Raw genomic sequence first — 26,400 nt, forward strand, 5'->3', positions numbered from 1 at the left:
CCTATAGCAGGGAGACCAGAATTAAACACCATATTCCAAAAGTAGCCTAACAAATGTCCTGTACAGTCTCCACATGAATCCCAACTCCTATACTCATTGCACTGACCAATAAAACCAAGTGGATTCTGGATTAGTGGTGCTGGAAGAGCACAGCAGTTCGCTGCTCCTTGGATGCTGCCTGAACTGCTGTGCTCTTCCAGCACCACTAATCCAGAATCTGGTTTCCAGCATCTGCAGTCATTGTTTTTCCCAAATAAAACCAAGTGTGCCAAATGCCTTCTACACTATCCTGTCTACCGATGACTCCACCTTCAAGGAATTGTAAACCTGCACCACCAGGTCTCTTTGTTTGTCAAGACTCCCCAGGACCCTCTCATTAACTGAAAAGTCCTGCCCTGGTTTGCCTTACCAAAATGCAGCACCTCACGTATCTAAATAAAATTCAGTCTGCCACACCTCAGCCCATCTCATCAAAGTCCCATTGTACTCTGAGGTAACCTTCTTCACTGTCTACTACATCACCAATTTTGGTGTCATCTGCAAACTTACTAACCGTTGCTTCTTGATAAATGTTATGAGGGCTTTTACGACTGCCACCCTTACAAGCATGAGTTCCAGATTCCCATCAACCTCTTGGTGAAAAATGTTTTTGTCACGTCCCCTCTAAGTCCCCTGCCCCTTATCTTAAATTCAGTCCAGTCATTGAACACTCCACCAAGGGGGAAAAAAGTTTCTACCCTATTTATGCCCCTTACAAGTTTATATATCTTAATCATGTCTTCCCTTGCACCGATGAAACATTCCCAGTCTGTCCAATCTGTCTTTATAACTAAATCTCTTCAACCCAGGCAAGATCTTTGATAATCTTCTCTGCACCATCCCCAGTGCAATCACATCCTTCCTATGATGTGGATTCCAGAGCTCCACACAGTAGTCTAGCTGTGGCTTAACCAGAGTTTTATAGCGTTCTAGCATACCTTCCCTGTTCTTAATTTCTGCGCTTTGGCTAATAAAGGTAAATATACCATGTGTCACCATAACCAATTTATCTACTGGTCCTGTTACCTTCAGGGACCAGTGGGCATGCACACCAAGGTCCCTCTGATTCTCAGTGCTTCCCATGGTCCTACCGTTCATCATGTATTCCCTTATAATTTTTCACCCATGTGCAGACATCACACTTTCATAGATTTGAATTTCACTTTTTGCTGAAACTGTCCATCTGGCTAAACTTCTATATCCTCCTATAATCTAAGTCTATCCTCCTCACTCTGTGCCACTCACCAAGTTTTGTATAGTCCACAAACTTAGTGAGCAACACTTCCATGTCCAAGACCAAATCATTTAGGTATACTGACACTGATCCCTGCTGGACCCCACTGGACGCAGGTTTCCAGTCACAAAGTACCCCCTTGGCCATCACCCCCTGCTTCCTGCCACTCAGCTATACATTCCTACTTAACTTGTATCATCTGCAAATTTATAAAGTTCACTTAATTTAGTTTAACTGTTTGCCTGTAGCTAGCATCTAATGACCTTTAATAAATAATGACTCCTTGTTAAGAACAGAATTTTGACCTGTGCTTTCTACCACTCTGAGTTTGAATAGCAGGTAATTTGGAGATTTTGCAAATTTTAAAACCTTTAACTTTTGTGAATGTTCTAGAAATAGTGGGGTTTGATTTCCAGGATTCTACTCCAGTGGATTGTGACAGATGGCCCTATTGTCCTCATTCTTTCTTCAGTTTTGTCAAAGTTGAGTAATAGAGTCATTTGGCACCAAAATAGACCCTTAGATCCAAACATTCCATGCCGAACCTTAGCTCAAACTAAAGTAGTCCCACCTGTCTGTGATTGGCGCATATCTCTCCAAACGTTTCTTATTCATGCACTTATCTGACTGCATTTTAAACATCATAACGGGAATGACATCCACCACACCTCTGGAAGTTCATTCCACACGCAAACCACCTGGGGAGGGGGTGGGGGTGTTTGATGGTGGAGAGAAATGCCCCTCATGTCTGTTTTAAACCTTTCACCTTGAAAATAAGCAGCTTTGCTGAAGTCCAGGAGTTTATAGCCATTATTGGAGAAACAGTGCAAGCACGCATCCTAGGGAGAATCCAGCTGAGGATGTAAAAAATCATGGCTGAGTTAGGGGTCAGGTAGGGATTTTGAATCCTATCTGATTTGAGAAATCTGTGCTAAATAATTACTGCTAATGTTCAAAGATATCAACTAAATCTCTCTTTAGTGTATGTTGGACCTGTTGTTTACAACTTTACAGTCTGTTATTAATTAATCTCATGACCTACATTCCTTAGATGAGCTGGTTGATGTACCTACTTCGGTTTTGTCCATTCTCCTTAGATTCTCATTGATGGTGATATCCAAAATCTCTCTCTAGGTTCGATGAAGTTTATTATGGGCAGTTTGTTTCCTTGTACATGAAACAAATGTTTTTTATTGACGACAGTGGCCCTCCTCTTGGTCACATGATTCTGGCCGTTGGAGGTAAGAAACTGCAGCTTTTAAAGAGATTTTGGAGAATGACTGACTGGATTCACCATTGTTTTTATTATCAGCCATTTACTAAAAAGAAATAGAGCGTTGCATCATCTTGGGAATTATACATTGCTGTTACCAATAACATTGGAAAGCTACGAACGGGAGTATTTGTAAATGTACGTTCTTGCTTGTACTTTTCTTCACTTCTTGTATCCTCCCAGCTATATAGAAAACAAACTTTTTAATGTTAAAAATCACAGAACACCAGGTTATAGTCCAACAGGTTTAATTGAAAGCACTAGCTTTCGGAGTGCTGCTCATTTATCAGGTGGTTGTGGAGGACACAACTGCAAGACACAGAATTTATAGCAAAAGTTTACAGTGTGATGTAACTGAAATTATATACTGAAAAATACTTTTGATTGTTAGTTACCCCAGTCCAACAGCGGCATCTTCAAGTCAAAACTTTTTAATATCTGCGCCAGTTTGGTAAAATGAACTGACTGGAATGAGAATAGTTAGTTGTTGAAGACCTCCTCCTAGTTAAGTGTTATTATCTTAGTGACAGTGAATTGAATTGAATTTATTGTCACATGTACCGAGGCACAGTGCAAAGCTTTGTTTTGTGAGCAATACAGGCAGATCAGAGTTAAGTAGCATAGATAGTAAATAATAGGTAAACAGCGGCAAAAACAACGACACAGGTACAGGCGAATGTTAAGAGTTTGTGAGTTCAACTTCCTCAGGGTTGAGTGATCTTTCTAATAACAAGCTTTATTTTGTTGACTGGTAACTGTCTTCCATTTTATGTTCCCTGACAAGATGGCATGCCTGATTCCCAGGCTCCAACTATCCTGGGAACGTGTGCTGACCCAAGAGACCTGACATCACTTTTCCAAGTGTTGGAGTAAACAATGCCGACCTAATTCAGGCTGAACATTTCAGCAGTTTACTCTGCTTGTAAACATATTAGCCTTTGCCTCCATTTTACAAGCTTTATACTGCCAGACATCCTCAATTACTGTGGTTATTGGTGGCTTAACAACTGGTCTCTTATGAGCCAAACAGAAGTTGCTGGAAAAACTTAGCAGGTCTGGCAGCATCTGTGGAGAGAAATCAGAGTTAATATTTCAGGTACAGTGACCCTTCTTCAGAACTGATTGTAGCGAGGAAAAATTGGAAAATACGCTAAAGATAGGGTGGGGGAGGAGGAGTAAGCAATAGGTGGAGATGGAGCCAGAGAGAGAGAACAACAGATTAGCAGGCAAAGGAATGGGTAAAGTTCAGCCTGGGAGAATTGGTAGCTGCTAATGGGGACCATTGACATGGGAGAAGGTGCTCAAGCCCAAATGATGATTAGGGGTTTAGATAGGGTCGACAGTGAGAATCTTTTTCCACGTATGGAGTCAGCTATTACAAGGGGGCATTGCTTTAAATTAAGGGGGGGTAGGTATAGGACAGATGTTAGGGGTAGGTTCTTTACTCAACGAGTCGTGAGTTCATGGAATGCCCTGCCAGTAGCAGTGGTGGACTCTCCCTCATTATGGGCATTTAAGCGGGCATTGGATAGGCATATGGAGGATAGTGGGCTAGTGTAGGTTAGGTGGGCTTGGATCGGCGCAACATCGAGGGCCGAAGGGCCTGTACTGCGCTGTATTCTTCTATGTTCTATGTTCTAAATGTTGTTGAACTCGATATTGAGTCCAGAAGGCTGGAGCATTCCCAAGTGAAAAGTGAGGTGCTGTTCTTCCAGCTTGCACCTGAGTTTCACTGGAGCATTGCAATATGCCAAAGACGTTGGCCAGGGAACAGGGCGGTGTGTTGTAGTGGCAGGCAACTGGAAGCTCAGGGTCATTTCTGCAGACAGGATGTAGGTGTTCCACAAAGCAGTCGCCCAGTCTGTGCTTCACCTCCCCAGTGTAGAGGAGACTACATTGTCAGCAGTAAATACAATAGACCAGATTGAATGAAGTGCAGGTAAAGTGCATATATACCAATCCTTTTCTAGCTATGAAGGCTCATTGGATGCAAAAAATTAACATTTTACTCGACAGAGGTGCTGCCAGATCTAAGCTTTCCAGCAGTTTCTGTTTTTACATTTGGCTTCCAGCATCCACAGTTCTACAGTGTTTTTTCTCATTAGGCCCCTTATAAGGGGTGTGAATCTTTTCCTTGACCTGGGTGTTTCTGTTCTCTACACATTTCCAAATTCTCTATTATTTGTATAGAATAACACTATGTTAAGATTTCACTTTCTTCCACTTTTGTCACCATAAAAATGTTTTTACAAGTGTTGGAGTAGCTTGATCATTGAAAACATCTTATTAGATTAGAATCCCTACAGTCTGGAAACAGGCCCTTCGGCCCAACAAGTCCACACTGACCCTGCAAAGAGTAACCCACCCAGATCCATTCCCCTACCCTATTATCCTAGGGTTTATTCCTGACTAATGCACCTAACCTACACATCCCTGAACACTATGGGCAATTTAGCATGGACAATTCATCTAAACTGCATATCCTTGGATGGTGGGAGGAAACTGGAGCACCTGGAGGAAACCCACGCAGACACAGGGAGAATATACAAACTCCACACAGACAGTTGTACGAGGCTGGAATCGAACCTGGGTCCCTGGTGCTGTGAGGCAGCAGTGCTAACCACCGAGCCACCCATAAGTTTACTCTTAAGTTTAACAGTGGTCTGTTTTCCCCTTTTTGATGTCCCCATGCCCTTATAAACAGGCACAGATGAACAATGGTTATTGGGTTAGGTGTATGCTTGTAATGTGTAACGGTTATAAATGGTTATAGAAAGGTATGTAAAGATTGGATTCGCATTCTATCCTTCACTAACTAGTTTTATGGAGTATTAATGTTGCAATCACAGGGTTTGGTGATTTTTACTAAAGCAGAATGCATGCTATGGATAATATTCTAAAGGGAGAGGTGTGAAGCATTTGGGGACTTCAGAGAGGATTGGAAGGCTAGAAATTGGTAGGTGAAATTGGAATGTTTCAGTTGTCCTTCAGCTTGAATGACCTGGTCAAGACTAAATGTGCCAAGGTTCCTACTCTCCACAATATTCCAGTGACTCTTGCTGAAATCAGATTACGTGGGAGATGCCATGGTCAAGTAATCAATTGACAGTTATATACCCACATGCCAGTGGAGTCCTATCCATTCCAGCAGGGCTGTCACCTTTTAAAGCATTGAAGGGAAGTAATATGCAACTAGATAAGTAATAGGAGCATAATAACTCAGGTGGAGGCACAATAAAAAGCAACAGCAGAAAACAAAGTCTAAATTGCAATTTGGTTATTGGAACGGTCTTCAGCCCTGGTGAAGCAGTGACCTTTTTAATAACAGGAATAAACTTGATTGGCTTTTCTGTCTATTTTCAGAAGTATAATATTGCCAAAAAAATAGTGAAAGAAGTTTAACGTGTTGCCTTTTGAAAGTGCTAATAGCTGTACGTATTTTTGGCATTTCCTTTGCAGCATATTTTGGTGGCTTTGATGGGAACTTTGCTTGGAACAGAATTGGTGCAGGTAGGAGTTACCCGGTCCCTTCACTCTTGTGTTTATTCTTGTGGAAGTGAGCTGTGGTGTGATGGCCCAAGATAACTGGCTCTCCACAAGTGATGATAGAAAACAGTAGCTCTCACAAAATAAAATTGGGATCAACTGTTGTATAGATGCCACCTACTGGCTGTAAATAGAACCTTAGGTTTTTAGAACATTACATTCTGTCCATATATATTGCAATGGTAACTGTGTTTTTGAAGTTGCTTTGGTAAGCTGGTGTAAATTAGCCATGAACTAGCAGGGTGATTGATTTCAGGAATACCATTTGGGTATAATCGTATATTTTGCCAATGCTGCAATTCTATTGGGTCTCAGTCATCACAAAATTGAGGGCATATGGATTGTAGAAATAGGTTGTAGTGGTTAAAATAGGTTTAAAGTTTGGGTTTCTGGTATTTTTGTACTTAATGCAAATATCTAAAAGTAGCTACCAGGATGCATTTTTTACGATAATTAACATTGGAAATGGTTGATTTAACATTTTACAGAGGGTACAGGGGTCTGGTCTTGTAGTAGTAGATAAGCAATCCAAAAACCATGGATCAAATTCTCCACGTTGGCAAATTCTGAAATTAAATTCAATAAACTTGGTACTGTGTGGGCAAGTGCCAAAATGATTTCCATTTGTAATGCTTCTGCAGTAATGATGAGTCTTTCTTGTCAGCTGATAAATCAGGTTCTATATCAAACTCGCCTGTTGTCAGTGCCAGCTCTCCAAGTGAGCATCTCACCTAGATTCTCCAGCTGCCTTCCCCATTACCCTGCATAATCTTCTTTAAATAACTCTGCAAATCCCTTTTGAGTGCCTCTATTGAACATCCCTCTACCACTTTTGACAGTACATTCTGTGTCCTAACCACTGGCTGTTAGGGATTTATTTTCTCACTGTAAATTACTCTAGTTTCCTTCACAAATTGCTTTTTTGAATCTGTACCCCCTCGTTCTTGATCCTTTTGTGAGTGGGAATATTTTCTCCCTATCTACTCTGTCCTCATGAGTTTGAATATTTCCATCAGATCTCCTGTCAGCCTTCTCTTCTCCATGGAGAGCAGTCCCAGGGTCTTTAATTTATCCTCATAGCTGGAATGCACTGTTAACAGGAGAATTCCAGTGTGAACCAGCAAGAGTGGATTAGTGAATTGATGATAACATCTCTGACAGAGCTAATGGGTAGAGATCAAAATTCAATTTGTGATTTGATACTGAATGTAACAAATCGGATTCATGTTCTGTTCCTATCTTTTTATTCGTTCATGGGATGTGGCCATATTGCAAATCCTTAATTGTCCTTGAGAAGGTGGCAAGCTTTTGGGAGGGTAGGGACACCCAGACAGTGGTTAGAAAGGCACTTCCAGGATTTTGACCCAGCCATACTTAAGGAACAGAGCCATTGTTTCAAGTCAGGATGCTGTGTGAACTTGCAGGTTGTCACATACCTATGCATTTGCTGCCCTTGTTCTTCTGGATGGTAGTGGTTGTGTGTTTGGAAGGTGCTGTCGAAGAATTTGAGTGTATTGTTCTTTACCTGAGGACATCAATTCACTGCGTTGGTTTCTCTTCCTCCTCTATCTTGATCCTTTGTTCCCACAAGCATCCATGCTCATATCTATATTCCTTCCCTAAATACTATCATCTGAATGCATCAACTTCCATATGCAGCCCCTACCTCACACTGTCCCACCTCATTTAATGCCTCCAGTGCTGCTGTTTTGGCAGCTTTTCTGACACCCAGTGTTAAATGAGCAGAAATTACCTCCAATTAAATATTGGCAAGACCCAAATTCATTGTCTTCAGTTTCCAATGCAAATTCCATTCCTCCCAGTCACTTAATCCATCCCTCTCCTTGTCCTACTGCCTGTTGCATATCTCCAAAAGTCATTGCAGCCCCTGGCAGCATTGCTTCAGCTTTCAAGTCCCGAAGTACTCATTCCTGCTTTAAGCCTCTCCCTCTCTACTACTTTTCTCCTTTAAGAAACTCATTTAAAGCTACCTCATCCCTATCTCCTCACATCACTCAGTGAATACATCTTAGTGCATTAATGGTTCTATATTAGAGCAAGTTGTTGTTTGCTTTTCCCTACTCTTTGATTAAAGTTCATCTTGCTTAATCAAAGCTGCCGTGTTCTTTCCCAGTACTTTTCTGATTTTTGAGTTGGTAATATACAAATTCTCCCTCCTCTGGATGATCACTTCTCTGACTCTTGTTTGAAACATCCAGAGTCAGAATGAGGCCGTTTAATCTCTGCAGAATCTTTGCCAAAGCCTTTAGAAGGGGCAGTCTCCTGTAGTTTCTCCAGTTCTGTTGGCCACAAATAAGTGTTACTTAGAGTGGGTATAGCTTAGTTTGATGGGTAATCTTCCTTCTCTGTCACTTGTAATACAAGAATATTTATGCTTTCTTTTTTCTTAGAATACACGGGGAATGTCCCAGTTTGGAACCTGAGGTTTCTCCCAGCTCTGGCTGGTGCACTCTGCATCTCACTGGCATACCAGATCATAGTAGAGCTCAAGTATTCACACTTCTCAGCTCTTATTGCTGCTCTCCTTATTATGTTTGGTAAGAGCAAATAGAATAGTCATTTATTGTCACTTATATTTTAAGAAAATACAATGAAAAGTGTTTAAGTCACCATACTGCGACACCTATTTTAATAACAAGGAATAGAAAAGAAAGTTAAGATGTAGTCCATCTTAGTTAAATTTGCAGTTCCTGGGTTTAGGAAAGACAATATCGCTTCCAGACTGCCACGCCAGGCTGCTGGAGTACCAACTGGAGGCTGCCACCACAGCAGGCCATCTATTCCGGGCCACCAGAACCTCAAGGGGTGAGAGTCCACAGAAGTCAGCCCCAGGGCCCAATCTCTTTGTTGACCCTGGGAAAGAAAACGTAGCAAAAGCTGCCCAAAGGAATCCTGAGCCCAAAGCAGCAATTAGAAAAATGATTTGTAAAGAATTTTCTGGCAGTTAAGTTGTGACACAGCTTTGTTTTTAAACCAAGCGTAGCTACTTGTTCGCTTTGTAATTTAGAGGCTGATACAGGTGTATCATGTCCTCAGCTCTCAAGTGTAGTCTGGGCAGTCCTATTTAAATTGCATGCAAAATGATAAGTGACATCACATATAGTTCTAATTGAACATAAAGATAGCATTCCTGACTTAATTCTGATTCCTATTTTCCTTCATTAACTCATGTCACTGTTATCTTAAAATCTTTACCACTATCTGGACCATTGCAATTATAAATGTTGATCTTTTAATCCCCATTTTTATCTATAGTGTCAACTCTTTAATCTACCCTAAGGAGCTAGACTTCTGGAGGCAAATGGCAAGACTGGAAGTGATTCTGTAGAAATTTGTTGACCTATTTAGATTAGTTTTTAAAAAATGATATTGTAAGAGTATGTATGAGTGGTGGAGCAAGTTTGAGGAGTCATATGGTTTGCTCTTCCTCTGTCTTGTGTTCTGTATCTGCTTATATAAACATTGATGTCAGGTCTAAGCATTTACACAATATTTCTAATTCGTTCGGTGTTGTGGTTATGCTCTGTTCTTTTCTTTAAAACAGAAAACTCCTTAATAACCCAATCAAGGTTTATGCTCCTGGAATCCATTCTCATTTTCTTTGTCCTGTTGGCAGTTTTGTCTTATCTGAAATTCTACAATATGCAGAAAGGCAGGTACGCTGAAGCATTCAAGCTGTTGTGAATATTGGAAGGGATACAGTGAAAAGTTAATACTTCATTCATATCTATTATGTTTTATTTCAGTTCATTCTCATTGAGGTGGTGGTTTTGGCTTTTCCTAACTGGAACTGCTTGCGCACTGGCGATTGGGTGAGTTTCTTAACACAGTTTTCAAACTAGGAACTGCAGCTCATCAGCTGGGGCAGCACTGTGATAGGCTGAACAAGAGAAGGTGAAGGTTGAATTAATGTTGTTGAAGCTAATCTCTCTGAAGAGGTAAAATTATTTCAATGCTTCAACTTGTATTTGGGTCATCTGTAGAACTTTATATTTTAATGACGTTGAGAATCAGGTGAGGAAGTAGGGGTGGAATTCGGGCTCTCCCTTTGTGAACCTGTGGCATTGCTGAGCTAAAAGAACCAGGAATGTGGTAAAATTAGTACCATTGTCTGGTGAGCAGTAGTTCTTAGCCTTGATCACATTACGGGTCCTCCAGTTGGGCTCTGTACATCGAGATAAACAAGTGAAAAGACGGTTCAGCCAGGATTTCCACTAATGAGCATTCTCTGTTCATCCCTATTATAAAGTCATGTGTTTTTCATTGAATACTAAAACTTGCAGCTCAGAAGGAAGGTATTTGACCTCTCATTTCTGGCTTTTTGAAAGGGCTGGTGATGCTTGTTTCCAGACTCCTGCTTTGTGTCTTTTGCTCTCTAGGTTTCTCATCACTCAAGTATTTATCCAACTCCCTTTTAAAATTACCACTGGATTCAGCTTCCATTAAGTCTATTGCTATATTATTCCCGATCCTGATAACTCTGAAAAATTTTTCTTAGTTTTACCTCTAAATCTTTATCCAGTGACTTTAAATTTATAACCTTGGATTATTGATCCATTCTCCAGAGGAAATAGGTTTTTACTGTCTAACCTGTCAAAACCCCTCACTGTCTTAAAAACCTCTATTAGCTCACTTTTTAAAACTCCTGTGTTCCAATGGAAATATCCTAGTTTGTCTGGTACCACATACATAAGCATCCACTCCCTCCACCACCAATGCTTCAGGAGCAGTAGTGTGTACTATCTACAAGATGTGTTGCAGATATTCACCAAAGATCCTAGACAGCACCTCCCAAATCTACAGGCGCTACCATCTAGAAGAAGGGCAGCAGAGACACGGGAACACCACCGCCTGCAGGTTCCCCTCAAAATGACAAACTATTGTGACTTGAAAGCACATAGAGTCATAGAGATGTGCAGCATGGAAACAGGCCCTTCGGTCCAACTCATCCATGCTGACCAGATACCCTAAATTAATCTAGTCCCATTTGCCAGCATTTGGCCCATATTTCTCTAATATTCCTGCCTTTTAGATGTTGTAATTGTACCAACCTCCACCACACTTCTGCCAGCTCATTCCATGCACACATCACCCTCTGCGTTAAAAAGTTGCCCCTTAGGTCTTTCCCCCCTCACATCAAACCTGTGCCCTCTTGTTTTGGACTCCTGTATCCTAGAGAAAAGATCTTAGCTATTCACCCTATCCATGCCCCTCATAATTTTACAACCTTCTGTAAAGTCACCCCTCAGCCTCTGATGCTCCAGGGAAAACAGCCCCAGTCTGGTTAGCCTATCCCTATAGCTCAAATCCTCCAACCTTGGTAACATCCTTGTAAATCTTTTCTGAACCCTTTCAAGTTTCACAACATCCTTCCTCTGGAAGGGAGACCAGAAGTTGCCAGGGTTGGAGGATTTGAGCTCTAGAAAGAGTTTGAATAGGCTAGGGCTGTTTTCCCTGGAGTGTCGGAGGCTGAGGGGCGACATTATAGAGGTTTATAAAATCATGAGGGACATGGATAGGATGATAAATAGACAAAGTCTTTTCCCTGGGGTGGGGGAGTCCAGGACTAGAGGGCATAGGTTTAGGGTGAGAGGGGAAAGATATAAAAGAGACCTGAGGGCAACTTTTTCTCACAGAGGGTGGTACGTGTATGGAATGAACTGTCAGAGGAAGTTGTGGAGGCTGCTACATTTGCAACATTTAAAAGGCATCTGGATGGGTATGTGAATAGGAAGGGTTTGAAGGGATATGGGCCAGGTGCTGGCTGGTAGAATTAGATTGGGATATCTGGTTGGTATGGACGAGTTGGACCAAAGGGTCTGTTTCTGTGCTGTACATCTCTATGACTCTAAGTGCCCGCAGTATCACCATTCTTCAGTGTCATTGCATCAAATTTCTGGTATTCCCTCCATAACAATATTGTATGTCTACCTGCAGTGCATGGACTGCGGGTGGTTCAAGAAGGCAACTCACCATCACCACCACCTTCAAAGGCAATTAGGGATAAGTAATAAATTTCAACCCAGCCAGTGAAGCCCATGTCCGCGAGTAAAAACTCCTTCCACCTGTCCTATTCAGATGTTTTATACCCCTGTCTAAGCAGCTCATTTTCATATCAGCTGCCTAATTGAATTACTGATTCTCTGTAGGAGCTGATGACATTTTCTGTACCTACCGCTGCTTTTATTTCTGCCTCAGTCCTAATTCTTCAGAAAGGTTAACAAGAGGTCACCTGTCCTGGATCATGAGCACTGCCACATCCTCCATCCTGTGTAGTGATTTATTCACATTTATCACTTAGTGTGACCAATTAGATTGTCTGTTATTAGCTTGATTAAAAGAGTAAACTTTGACTTTCTGAACACTGGTCTCGATTGTTGACTTTGACTTTGTGTTGACAGTGTCAAATATATGGGCTTGTTCACTTATCTGCTTCTATTGGCTATTGCTGGAGTACATACCTGGCAGATAATTGGCGATACATCGTTATCCAATGTAAGTATCAATGTTGTTGACTTTACCTCTTCACGGAGAAAGTTTTTTAGTTTTGAATTGTTTGATGAATTTGAAGCCGGAACACACACCTTTACGAGCAGATGTCTTGTGGCACTGCTCCAGTAAGTCAGAGGGTAAGGACAAGAGTAATGTGCCATATGATACACAAAGATAATATTTGTGTTTTGTAAATGATTTTATATAAATGATTTGGATGTGAGCATAAGAGGTACAGTTAGTAAGTTTGCAGATGACACCAAAATTGGAGGTGTAGTGGACAGCGAAGAAGGTTACCTCAGATTACAGCAGGATCTTGACCAGATGGGCCAATAGGTCGAGAAGTGGCAGATGGAGTTTAATTCAGATAAATGCGAGGTGCTGCATTTTGGGAAAGTAAATCTTAGCAGGACTTATACACTTAATGGTAAGGTCCTAGGGAATGTTGCTGAACAGAGACCTTGGAATGCAGGTTCATAGCTCTTTGAAAGTGGAGTTGCAGGTAGATAGGATAGTGAAGGCGGTGTTTGGTATGCTTCCCTTTATTGGTCAGAGTATTGAGTACAGGAGTTGGGAGATCATGTTGCGGCTGTACAGGACATTGGTTAGGCCACTGTTGGAATATTGCCTACAATTCTGGTCTCCTTCCTATCAGAAAGATATTGTGAAACTTGAAAGGGTTCAGAAAAGATTTACAAGGATGTTGCCAGGGTTGGAGGATTTGAGCTAATGGGAAAGGTTGAATAGGCTGGGCTGTTTTCCCTGGAGTGTCGGAGGCTGAGGGGTGACCTTATAGAGGTTTATAAAATCATGAGGGGCATGGATAGGATAACTAGACAAAGTCTTTTCTCTGGGTGAGGGAGTCCAGAACTAGAGGGCATAGGTTTAGGGTGAGAGGGGAAAGATATAAAAGAGACCGAAGGGGCAACGTTTTCACACAGAGGGTGGTACGTGTATGGAATGAGCTGCCAGAGGAAGTGGTGGAGGCTGGTACAATTCTATAACTTAAAAGGCATCTGGGTGGGTATATGAATAGGAAGGGTTCCGAGGGATATGAGCCGGGTGCTGGCAGGTGGGACTAGATTGAGTTGGGATATCTGGTTCGGCATGGACAAGTGGACTGAAGGGTCCGTTTTACATGCTGTAAGTCTCTATGACTCTAAAAAGATAATGTTCCGCTGAGGCCACAGAGTCTGATTACTGTCAATAGGCACATTACTGATGCGGATTAAAAGGTTGAAAGGAAATAAATGTTACAACTCCTTCCATAATTTCAGGAAACCCCAAAGTGCTTAACAGTCAATAAAATGCATCTCTTCTGCATAGTCACTACTCAAATATGGAGAACTTGGCAACCCGTTTGCACACAGTAAGGTACCACAAACAGCTGTGTGCGCAGGTTAGTACTGTTTGGGTACTGGTCTGTGAGAAGATGTTTGTTTCTCTGCAAATGGGCACCTGGTTGCAAATTGGTTCCTCCCGTAGTTGGAAACACCATAACAAGTAATATAATTAATGGTTGTTCTACGACCCTATGACAGATTTGCCACTAATTTACCCCAACAGCAGATCTTGCTTGCAGAGAGACTGGACAGCAGTTGTAATGTTTGGCTGCTGACAGGGGTCCTTATTTAAAATCAGTGCATACATACACCCAAAGATGAGTAATCTAAATGACAAATTCAACAATTCTCTTAAACTCATCCACAGGATGTGAGCTTTATTGTCAAGACCAGCTTTTATTGTCCATCCCTAGGTAACTGGGTGTCTTGTTCAGTCTGCAGTTATGAGTCAACCACTTTGCTGTATGTTTAGAGTGAAACTGGCCAGTCTGGAGAAGATCAGCAGGTTTACCCAAACAACATTAGTAAACTGATGGACTCAATTTCTGATGCAAAGCTTTTTATTCCAGATTTTTATTTTATTAACTCAATTTAAACTCCTCAGCTGTTGTGGTGGAATTTAAACTCCTGATTCCTGATCATTTCAGTCAGGCCTCTGGATTTCTCAGCTGAAAATAGAAATGTCTTGCTACCTCAGAATTGTCACTGCATCCATATTAGATGGCTGTTGTAACTGCTTGTAAATCTTTACCCCTAAATGATAAAAGTCTACTTAAGATACTGATTACAACTGTAGTCTTGTACAGTTGTATGTTTGAAGAGTCTCTCGATTTCTGAAGAAGAAATCCTCACAATTTTTACAAAGCTTTACATGTTTAAATAAGTTTATTGTTTTCAGACTCATTTAACTAAAGTGTAGTATAGAGCTGAAGGACTCAACATTTCTGCAATCTCATATTACCACTGTGACAGCCCACTCTCAGGGACTGCACTGAGATTCAAATGTGTTTTCAGGTTCTGGAGCATTCTAACCAATACCCGTTGTTCCCATGAAAGCAGCCATGGAATGTTGTTCATTTTCATGAATCATCTGTTGGATTTTTAACCAGCCAAAAGTGTTCCACGTCCTTGGTTACATCTTTTTACTATGTGTTGTCTGTTTATTGGCTGAATTAGGAGTGAGCAATTAAAGCAAGTCTTTGAACATAAAAATGGAACTACATGTTCTCTGTCTTTGGATTCAAGAAAGCTAGCTAGCTGATTGTATTATTTGTAATTTGACTTTAACAATTGCTTTCACCTTTGGGGCATGGATAGTCATCAGATTTAAAGCTTTGTAGTTTCCCCTCAATCTACTTGCAGGTCACGGTGCTTTGCCATGCACTGGCGAGGATCTGTGCGCTTTTAGTCCTGCCAGTAATCCTGTATCTGGGATTCTTCTACATCCACCTAACTTTGTTATACCGCTCTGGACCACATGATCAAATCATGACAAGTACATTCCAAGCCAGTCTGGAGGTAAGAACATATGCTGAGCCGTAGAATCAGAGCATCAGTTGACATTTCATTTAAACTTTTAGTAAGGGAACAGAAAGAGAATAAAAATGTTCGTTAGTATGTACAAACAGTGGAAAGTGAGATGAGTAGATGCACAAGCATCGAATGGCAGAGCAGACTAAATGGGCTGAACGAACTCCTTCTATGCTTATGAACATATGAATTAGGAGTAGAAGTAAGCCACTCTGTTCCTTGAACTTGCTCCTCTCTTCAATAAAATCACGACTGATTTGATTGCTCCACATTGCCACCTATTTCCCCCCCCTTGGTGCTCCCTTTAATTTTTGTTGCACCTGCATGGACTTCTGAATAGTCTGAGCAGTTACATCTCAACCAGAATGGAAGTGTACAGTGAAGGATGATAAAAGTGAATGCAGGGCTTCATAACTACTGAGCGGCCATGCATGCACTTTAGAAAGAACTGCCTCTAACAACCACTACCCCTTCTAAACTGGTTTTTTGATTAGGTTAGATTCCTTTCAGTGTGGAAACAGGCCATTTGGCCCAACAAATCCACATCGACCCTCTAAAGAGCAATCCACCCAGACCCATTCCTGTACCCTATATTTACCTATGACTAATACACCTCACACTGTGGGCAATTTGGCATGGCCAATTCACCTAACCTGGACATCTTTGGATCTTGGTAGAGTTTGAAATTCACGGGAAAAAAGCATTGATCAGATTGCTTGAAGAATTTTTCCGGAGTTTATGTGTAATCGTTACATTCCCAGTTCATTTTGACTTCAGGGCACACACTCATCTTATCAGGTCTGTTTAAGCACTGAGCAACACCAAAGATTAGTCAGCCGCAAAGCTAAAAGGGAGGTTAAACTCAAATATTTCTCAGAATTTCTTTTGACTTTTGCAACTCTGAAAGAGTTCCAGGTTATAATTGCAGCATTGTATTTTATGCTTTCTTTTCTTATCCAAGGCATAAGAGATCAGAGAACTGTACAAAATGCTTGTTATGTTACAGAGATTTGTGTACAACTCTGGTCACCACATTATAGCAAGAATGTCAGTACAGTGAAGGGAGGACAGAGGAGATTCATGAGGATCTTGCAGGAATGGAGCATGTTAGTTGTGAGGGAAGGTCAGAGAGGCTGGGCTTGATTTTTCCTTTGGTCAGAGGAGGCTGAGGGGAGATTTAATTGAGGTTTCCAAAATTATGAAAGACCTGAATGAAGTGCAGAGGAAAGACTATCTCTTTCCCCCGCCCCCAACAAAAAAAAAGGCAGCAAGTCTCAACAGTCAAATGGAGTCTTTCTTCAAGTAATTGTTAGAGCAGTTGAGAGAGCTTTTTCACCCCGAGGATCGTGGGATCCGGAGGATGTTGCCTGAAAGGTCGATGCAGCGACCTTTAACACATGTACATGAAATGCTGTAACATACTCTGGCGGCACGGTGGCACAGTGGTTAGCACTGCTGCCTCACAGCACCTGAGACCCGGGTTCAATTCCCGCCTCAGGCGACTGACTGTGTGGAGTTTGCACGTTCTCCCCGTGTCTGCGTGGGTTTCCTCCGGGTGCTCCGGTTTCCTCCCACAGTCCAAAGATGTGCAGGTCAGGTGAATTGGCCATGCTAAATTGCCCGTAGTGTTAGGTAAGGGGTAAATGTAGGGGTATGGGTGGGTTGCGCTTCGGCGGGTCGGTGTGGACTTGTTGGGCCGAAGGGCCTGTTTCCACACTGCAAGTAATCTAATCTAATCTAAAAATACTGTGAGCTAAGAGCTGGAGAGTGGATTAGGCTGAATAGCTCATTTCTCAGCCAGCACAGCCACTGGGCAGAATGGCCACCTCCTTGGAAATTGTGAACTGATACACATCAATGATGCCATGCAACTCCAGGATGCCTTGCTGTGATTTAGTTAACTTTACCTTTGATAATTATCTTCTAAAAGTAGTCCTGGTCAGCTAGAAATCAGAACCCAGTAGATGGTGGTTTCATTGCCTCTTCTCACTGAAAGAAGGAGACAGGTTTCTGCAGTTGATGGCAATCCACGTTGGTAATTCAGATGTAGAATGAGGAGATGAGTTCCAAAGGCCTTTGTTTGAACAGTTTGCCAGCATTCATGATCAGGATTAGCATGAGAAGGACCAAAATAGTGAGGCACCCAAGCACAGATATAGAACTATAAGCAGCTTCAGGAAAGGAGGATGCCACGGAGGATGCCAAGAGAGAATGTGGCCAGATTGTGGCAAGGAAGGAATACAGAAACAACCTGTTCCAATTGGGCGATTTTCCTTGCCTTCATGAGCATAAATATTATTCAAGTTTGTTTGATTCAAACACGATTTCCCAAGCAGATGAGAAAATTACACTTGATTTCCTTTACAGGGTGGACTCGCAAGGATCACCCAAGGTCAACCTCTTGAAATAGCCTATGGTTCCCAGATTACATTGCGGAATGTTTGGAGCAAACCTGTTCCCTGTTGGCTACATTCCCACAAGAACATGTACCCCATCAGGTAGAGATTCATGTGACATATTAACCATCTGTAAGTTCCACCCCAAGCCACACATCATCCTGACTTCAAATTATATTGGCCATTCCTGTGTATTTGCTCCCAATCAGTACTATGGCTGCTCTTAATTACCAAGGGCTGCAGCAGTTCAAGAAGGTAGTTCACCACCACCTTCACCAGTGCAATTCGAGAGAAGGAATCAGTACTGGCCAGCTACTCTCACCTCATACCCATGAACAAATGTTTTAAAAGTCATGATATGTATGGGTTCTGGGTGCACTGTACACATAGGTTGGCTGGCGAGTTGGTCTTCTAGACTCTAGAACGAGTTAGTGATTGTTGTACCTGATGGTTTGTGTGTCTAATTACTGTGATTGCACAGTGCTTGAACCTGCCATTGACATGCTATGAACTTTGTCAGGGGTTTTGTGCATTACATGGATAACAACAACAATTTTATTTCTAAAAAAGACTTGATATAACAAAATATTCCAAGGTGATTTGCAAGAGTATTACCAAAATTGAGCATATAAGAGATTTGACGAAACACGGTGGCACAGTGGTTAGCACTGCTGCCTCACTGCGCCAGGGACCCGGGTTCAGTTCCCGCCTTGGGCAGCTGTCTGTATGGAGTTTGCACATCCTCCCCGTGTCTGGGTGGGTTTTCTCTGGGTGCTCCGGTTTCCTCCCACAGTCCAAAGATGTGCAGGTTAGGTGAATTGGCCATGCTAAATTGCCCGTAGTGTTAGGTGAAGGGGTAAATGTAGGGGAACGGGTCTGGGTGAGTTGCGCTTTGGAGGGTCGGTGTGGACTTGTTGGGCTGAAGGGCCTATTTCCACACTGTAAGTAATCTAATCTAATCTAAAAAAAAAAGGATAGAGAGGTTTAGCGCAGAACTTCCAGGGCATGGAATAGAATTTAGAGTATCTTTTATGGTTAGGTTTACTCGAGGACGGGTGTAGAGGAGAACAGGGAAAGGTTTCACAATGTCACCTATTATGGCGCCATCTTAGGTACAAGGACCTCGATACAAATCTTAGATGCAAAGGATGGAATAAAAAGCAGTGGTTGAATTACTTTACAGAAAGGGTAGTCATGGCAGTCATATAACAAATTGCAAATAAACATTACATTGCAGTAATTGAGCGCAGGGGTTTCCACACATGGTCTGGTAGCTCACACCAGATCCCAGTCCAACAACCGTCCCCGCTCCAAGCCTCCAGTCTGCTCCACACCAGTTCTTAGCTGCTCCAAGGTAAGTTTTCTCCAGGACTGCTCCGACTCACTTGTCCACACTCCAGGACTCAGTTCCCCTCGCCGGGCTCCGCTCCAGATCCGATTCCCCTCGACGGCCTCCGCGCCGAACCCGATTCCCCTCACCGGACCCGATTCCCCTCGACGGCCTCCGCGCCGGACCCGATTCCCCTCACCGGACCCGGTTCCCTTCGCCGGGCTTCGCGCCGGACCCGATTCCCCCTCTCCGAACCCAATTCCCCCTCTCCGAACCCGATTCCCCTCGCCGGGCTCCACTCAGAACCCGATTCCCCTCGCCGGGCTCCACTCGGAACCCGATTCCCCTCGCCGGGCTCCACTCGGAACCCGATTCCCCTCGCCGGGCTCCACTCGGAACCCGATTCCCCTCGCCGGGCTCCACTCAGAACCCGATTCCCCTCGCCGGGCTCCACTCCAGACCCGATTCCCCTCGCCGGGCTCCGCGCCGGACCCGATTCCCCTCACCGAACCCGATTCCCCTCACCGAACCCGATTCCCCCTCTCCGAGCTCCACTCCGAACCCGATTCCCCTCGCCGGGCTCCACTCCGAACCCGATTCACCTCACCGGACCTGATTCCCCCACCCCCACCCGCTCCAGACCTGATTCCCCGCTCTGGGCCCAATTCCCCTTGCCAGGCTCCATTGAAGACTTGTGGTCTGGACAACTCTTACCATGGCCACCACGTTTACAACTAGGGAAGGTTGGAGGTGTGTAGAGATTTTGGAGGGTTACAGGGCTACGGCATTAACGAGGCAAGGTCATAAGAGATTTGAATTGAAGAATGAGAATTTTCAAACTTGGGTATTGCTGGGGAGGAGCCCGTTACATCATTGGCCGCAGAGGTAATGGGTGAACAGGGATTTGATGTGGTTAAGGCCCCAGACATCATCATTCTGGGTGCAAGTGAAATGAAGAGCAACAATACCTGATCAGTTCCATCATGTTTACCCTGTCCATCAGTTGGTGCAGCCTTCCATACCACTTTCCAAAGAATGTAATGTTAAACCCTCGAATGGCCAAAAGAAGTGGCCAACGCAGACTTTAAGCATTTCTTTACGAAGGGAATGCTGCACTGTCAGGAATGCTGTTCTTCAACTGGAAGTGTTTTTGTTTTGCAGGTATGAGAGTGGCAGAGGTAGTTCCCACCAGCAGCAAGTAACCTGCTATCCTTTTAAAGATGTGAACAATTGGTGGATCGTAAAGGACCCCGGCAAGTATGTGCTAACAGGTTGTTTGTTAACGTGATTGGGAAAGGGACAGCTTTTAAGGAAATTTACACACGTATTTAAAATGGTGACTTCAGTTTGTGGTTCGAAGGTAGATGTTGCTGCATATTTACAGCCACAAACATTGGTTATAATCCAGAGAACTAAAAGAAAGTGGGGTAGGGGCTGCGATTGTGTGCAACAGAAGGGCAGTTTGACTTTTCTCAGGTTACAGGATTGTCCCAGGCAGGGACCCGGTACAGTGGCCCACACTAATTGAATAATGAAGACGGATGGAGCTGGAGTTAAACCCTTAATCTCCAATTATTTTAATCTAAAATGTGTGAACTCTTACAATGTGACTGTTTTCTTATTTCAGACAGGAACTTGTGGTTGGCAACCCCCCTCGCCCAGTTCGCCATGGTGATATTGTGCAGCTTGTCCATGGGATGACAGCACGTTACCTCAACACGTATGTTTAAGATGCTTGCTGTTACCTTAGCGTTATGTTGCACCTTCCATTATCTTGCGTTTGTGCATTGTGTTGATCAGGTTTGACAGTGGAATGATGGAGTTTGTCTGTACCCAAGTATGAACTCTAAACAGAAAACCTTACGTTTAATTTGAGCCTTAATTCAGAATATTTTGCTAGTCTAGTTGGAAGTGGAAATTTGAAGTAAATGCAGAAACAGTTAGAAATGCACAAACCCAAAAACATCTTTCACCTCTCTAGATGATGATGAACTTGCTGTGTGTCAAAGAGGTGATGGTATGCTAAGGTTAAGCTGTAATTAAATGTCTTCACTTCTCTGACCTGTAGCTGAACGGAGTTTTAAACTACAGCCATTTATTTCTGGCAACAAAAACTCAAAGACCCACTTTGTTCAAAACAAAAACTCCCTATTTCTTCCTTTTGGTGGCACACGGACTACTTTGTCAGACAACTAGAACTGGTGTTGGATCTCTCCTCTGTCGATTAACCAGTGCAACATATGTCAGAGTTGGTGGAGATAATTGTGTCACTGGTGGAGGCCCTTCGCCTCATCAGAGCAGTTCTAGCTCTTTGGAGGGGCTTTCCAGTTAGTCCCACTGCCCTGCTGTTCGCCTCCTCACTCTGCCAGTTTTTCTCTTCCGTCCCTGATCATCTTTATTTTGTTTATTTCCCCTTCTAATTTGATGTGTGACCCCTTTGTTTGAGTTAGATGGTTGCTGCAGAATTTATGCATATAAGCTAGGCCTTGGTACTTAAGGCTTAAACCCCCCACCCTTCTCATTGAGGAATTGCATTGCTAAAATGACCTTCTTTAAGTGATATGTAAAAAGGAGTTCCCAGCTGCCTGTTTTAATTATTCATTTGGACAAGCTGCATTTGCCTGGCTGTGTTCATTCCTGAATCCAGACACCTAACACTTCAAACTTATCTATTGTAACTGAGCTGAAATGGTGTAATTGAACCATACAATAAGGTGCTGAAAATGAATCTCATAAATGTCATTTTAGAATCTACTACAGCGTGCCATGACATGTAACAGCTGAGCTTTTAAACCCTCTCAATTCACATTACATTAAAATGAAAATATAATAAGTGTATTTATTTTGGACTGTTACGAAGTTCATTGTGTTGACTTTAGGCATGATGTTGCAGCTCCTATGAGCCCTCACTGGCAGGAGGTATCCTGTTACATCGATTACAATATCTCGATGCCGTCACAGAACCTGTGGAAAGTGGTAAGTGCTGAGTGGACTTTGTCAAGCCTACCTCAAATATTCAATCAGCGTTTTTCAAATCTTTGTGAGGGACAGCCCCTGCAGATATTGAAGAAAGTGGCCTCAGGGCTACTGCCCAAATGTTAGTGTACAGTACCACAAAATAACAGCAGTAACCTGCATTCATGCAGTGCATTTAACTCAGTAAAGTGTCCTGAAGGATTATCAAGAAAAAAAAGCAATGCAGTGCCACACAAGGCATTGTATCAGGTAACCAATGATTGATGAAAAGGACAGGTTTTAAGCAATGCTGTAAGAGAGAAGGGGTCAGTCAGATCAGTTAGCTGGATGGCTGGTTTGCAATGGAGAGTGATGCCAACAGCATGGGTCAATTCCCATGTCCACTGAGGTTACCATTCTTAACTCTTCCCTCACCTGAGGCTTGATAACCCTCAGGTTAAACCACCACCAGCCACCTCTCTCTAATGAGCAAGGAGTCCTATGGTCTTCTGGTTTTATGGCAACTTTAAAAGAGAAAAGGTGGCAGGCTTTAGAAAATGAATTTCAGAACTTAGGACTGAGGCAGCCATAAAAACTTAGTCTGATTAGAGGCTTGATCAAATTCTTTCACGTCATGAAAGTAGTTAATAGGGTCAGTGGAGAGAAAATCATCTCACTTGTAGAGAAGACCCTAACTACAAAATATTCATTAATAATTCCAATTGGAAAATCAGGAGAAATTTCTTTAAGCAGAGAATGGTTAGGATGTGGAACTTGTTACTACAGGGAATGATTGACACAGATAGGATTGATGTATTTAAGGGGAAACTTAATAAATACGTGAGAGAAAAGAGGAGGAGAAGGAGGATGTGGTTATGGGTGTTGGAGGTTCGTTAAATGTAAACATAGATTTGTTGGGCTGATTGGCCTGCTTGTGTGCTGTAAATGTGTATTTAACAAATCAGAAAAAACGATACACAGAAAACTAGTGAGCTTCAGGATTTCAGGACCTTGAACCTGAAAATCCTGGTGTTATTTGTTGCACAGACTGCCACTTTAATTCTTAGTTTTCTAATGCAAGTTATACATCTGACATGACATCAAAATTCGCCCTTCCTCCAGGTCATGCAATTAGGTTCTCATTTCCTCAAGGGCTAATACATGGTGTTGTATTTAAAGCTGGTTACTGTGATCCGGTATCATTAATTTCAGTTGCATAATTTATTTAAGACTTGCTGAGATGCCAGAGTTCTCTGCATGGTGAAGCGTATAGAAGTGGAGATTAAATGCTATTGGCCATAGATCTCCTCTTCTTTACTTGCATCACTATCACCACCACCCTGATAACCTCAAGGATAGCGTTTACTAATCTGTGTTTCCTATTGCGTTTTATTTCTTTCTTTTGCTTTAGGAAATTGTTAATCGTGACACTGAGAATGAAGTGTGGAAAACCATCTTATCAGAAGTGAAGCTTTTGCATGTGAATACATCTGCAGTATTAAAGGTGGGAGACATTGGTCTCTTAATGTTCTATGTCCCTTGTAGTTTTTAAAGTACGTGTACTCTTAGCAGCTTAAAATGTATTCCCAAGGTCTGCACACTGATGGAGTTTAATCCAGAGTTCCAGCCTTACTGGCTGCAACTCATGTGTTATGTTTCCAGGAATTGAGTGTCTAGAAGGTTCTGAACAATCATAGCCCTTATACAGATGTATTAAAAAAAATCTGGATCCTTTCGTTATTTGTTTGATGAGCTTGAAAAATCTGTTTGTAAATGGTATACTTCCTTTGTCTTCTTGCACTGGATGTATTTTCTGACCATGTACTGTGCTTGTGCAAACAGTTAATGTTCAGACTAAATTTCTGTCCTTTCCTTTGACATTAACGTGAATATATACAATAATCTCTACACTAAATACAGTACTGCAATTGTAGTTATCACTTGACAGTCGTAATTTGTATCTCTACGGATTCACTACATGTCTTTATAATTCCTTTTAACTTTGGAAAATCTGTCCAGTTTTTCAAGCATCTGTGTCTGCTGCATTCAGTGATCCTAATGGTGTCTCCTAAACATATTTAAAGGCTTCCTACAACTGAGTATATGGGGATTTTCAATTGGTATAGACACTGCGACTAATTTAATGGCCTTTGTTTCAAATTAACTATAATGTAAGCATTTAGTAGCAAAATCTCAATTTTCTTTTATTTGCATTGATTAATTCGAATTTTTGTTGGTAAACAAATGGTAGTTATCGGGGGTTAACTATATGTGGCTAGGTTTCTGTTAGGCAGAGATGAAATATTTTGTGTTCCTTGATTTAAAAAAAAGGTGAAAGAAGTTCAGAATTTCAGAAGAACTGATCAGACTTGGAATGTAAATATTAATGCTCTTTACAGTGAGGCTGCATATCTGTGTTTATTGGTCCATAAACATTAAAGAATGAAGTTATTTCAGGTCCGTGTCACAGGGTTCAAGCAAATGATACTAATTCTCCACTGCACTTTATTTCACTGGTTGCCAGATTAGATTGCTCCCTAGTGTTTTCAGTCATCTTTCTTAAACTCTGGCAGCTCCTGAGACAAGGGCGTATTGCTCAATAATTGTGGAATTGAAGCACACAAAGAATTCTTTCTTGCTGATTCAGGCTGGGAGGAATGACATCCCTTAAGGTATTTAGGGTTATGTAAACCTTAAATTCCAAATTCCTGGATGTTACACTTTTCAATTACACTTAGGCATTGAAATTGTTGAGATGTTCCAAGTAGAATTATTCCAGGAATAAAAGAATGACTAGGGTAGGAATAGGTCCAGTCAAGGATAGTAGTGGGAAGTTGCGTGTGGAGGCTGAAGAGATTGGGGAGACACTGAATGAATACTTTTCGTCAGTATTCAATCAGGAACAGGACATTGTTGTCAATGTGAGTACTGAGTCACAATTAAGTAGAATGGATGGCTTTGAGGTATGTAGAGAAGAGGTGTTGGAAATTCTGGAAAGGGTGAAAATAGATAAGTCCCCTGGGCCTGTTGGCATTTATCCTAGGATTCTCTGGAGATTGCAGAGCCATTGGCCTTGATTTTTATGTCCTCGTTGTCTACAGGAGTAGTGCCAGAAGATTGGAGGCTGGCAAATGTGGTTCCCTTGTTCAAGAAGGGGAGTAGGGATAACCCTGGTAACTATAGGCCGGTGAGTCTCACTTCTGTTGTGGGCAAAATCTTAGAGAGAATTGTAAGGGATAGGATTTATGAACATCTGGATAGGAATAATGTGATCAAGGATAGTCAGCATGGTTTTGTGAAGGGCAGGTCGTGCCTCACAAACCTTATTGAATTCTTTGAGAAGGTGACTAAGGAGGTGGACGAGGGGAAAGCAGTAGATGTGGTGTATATGGATTTTAGTAAGGCGTTTGATCAGGTTCCCCATGGTAGACTACTGCAAAAAATACGGAGGTATGGCATTGAGGGTGAGTTGGAGGTTTGGATTAGGAATTGGCTGGCTGGAAGAAGACAGAGGGTAGTAGTTGATGGCAAAGGTTCATCTTGGAGTGCCGTCACTAGCGGTGTTCAGCAAGGATCTGTTTTGGGACCATTGCTGTTTGTCATTTTTATAAATGACCTGGAGGAGGGGCTAGAAGGTTGGGTGAGCAAGTTTGCGGATGATACGAAAGTCGGAGGAGTTGTAGACAGTGAGGAAGGATGTGGCAGGTTACAGCGGGATATAGATAAGCTGCAGAACTGGGCAGAAAGGTGGCAAATGGAGTTCAATGTAGCTAAGTGTGAGGTGATTCACTTTGGTAAGAGTAATAAAAAGATGGGGTACTGGGCTAACGGTCGGATACTTGGTAGTGTGGATGAGCAGAGGGATCTTGGTGTCCATGTACACAAATCTTTGAAAGTTGCCACCCAGGTAAATAGTGTGGTGAAGAAGGCATATGGCGTACTGGCTTTTATTGGTAGAGGAATTGAGTTCCGGAGCCCTGAGGTCATGTTGCAGTTGTATAAGACTCTGGTGCGGCCGCATCTGGAGTATTGTGTGCAGTTTTGGTTGCCATACTATAGGAAGGATGTGGAGGCACTGGAACGGGTGCAGAGGAGGTTTACCAGGATGTTGCCTGGTATGGTAGGAAGATCGTATGAGGAAAGGCTGAGGCACTTGGGGTTGTTTTCATTGGAGAAAAGAAGGTTTAGGGGTGACTTGATAGAGGTGTACAAGATGATTAGGGGTTTAGTTAGGGTTGACC

The 26,400-nt window shown here is 42.4% G+C and overlaps 1 protein-coding gene across 3 annotated transcripts in view; it reads left to right on the forward strand.

Moving 5' to 3' along the window:
• The window catches only part of pomt1 (protein-O-mannosyltransferase 1), a 54,187-nt gene that overhangs the window by 16,329 nt on the left and 11,458 nt on the right, over positions 1–26,400 (forward strand). Inside the window, exons 3-14 of one of the 3 annotated variants that reach the window (XM_043720542.2) lie at positions 2,408–2,514; positions 6,006–6,056; positions 8,504–8,650; positions 9,658–9,769; positions 9,860–9,925; positions 12,515–12,608; positions 15,311–15,466; positions 17,846–17,976; positions 20,366–20,461; positions 20,832–20,924; positions 22,084–22,180; positions 23,571–23,663. In XM_043720542.2, the coding sequence (XP_043576477.2) occupies positions 2,408–2,514; positions 6,006–6,056; positions 8,504–8,650; positions 9,658–9,769; positions 9,860–9,925; positions 12,515–12,608; positions 15,311–15,466; positions 17,846–17,976; positions 20,366–20,461; positions 20,832–20,924; positions 22,084–22,180; positions 23,571–23,663 (1,243 nt within the window). Of the gene's footprint in view, positions 1–2,370; positions 2,515–6,005; positions 6,057–8,503; positions 8,651–9,657; positions 9,770–9,859; positions 9,926–12,514; positions 12,609–15,310; positions 15,467–17,845; positions 17,977–20,365; positions 20,462–20,831; positions 20,925–22,083; positions 22,181–23,570; positions 23,664–26,400 lie in introns of all 3 variants that reach the window. The other 2 variants (XM_087998220.1, XM_043720543.2) reach the window with 2 other exon arrangements.

Source organism: Chiloscyllium plagiosum, unplaced genomic scaffold (genome assembly GCF_037043375.1).
Source record: "Chiloscyllium plagiosum isolate Xiang-an unplaced genomic scaffold, Cpla_swu_hap1 HiC_scaffold_21, whole genome shotgun sequence".
Lineage (NCBI taxonomy): Eukaryota > Metazoa > Chordata > Chondrichthyes > Orectolobiformes > Hemiscylliidae > Chiloscyllium > Chiloscyllium plagiosum.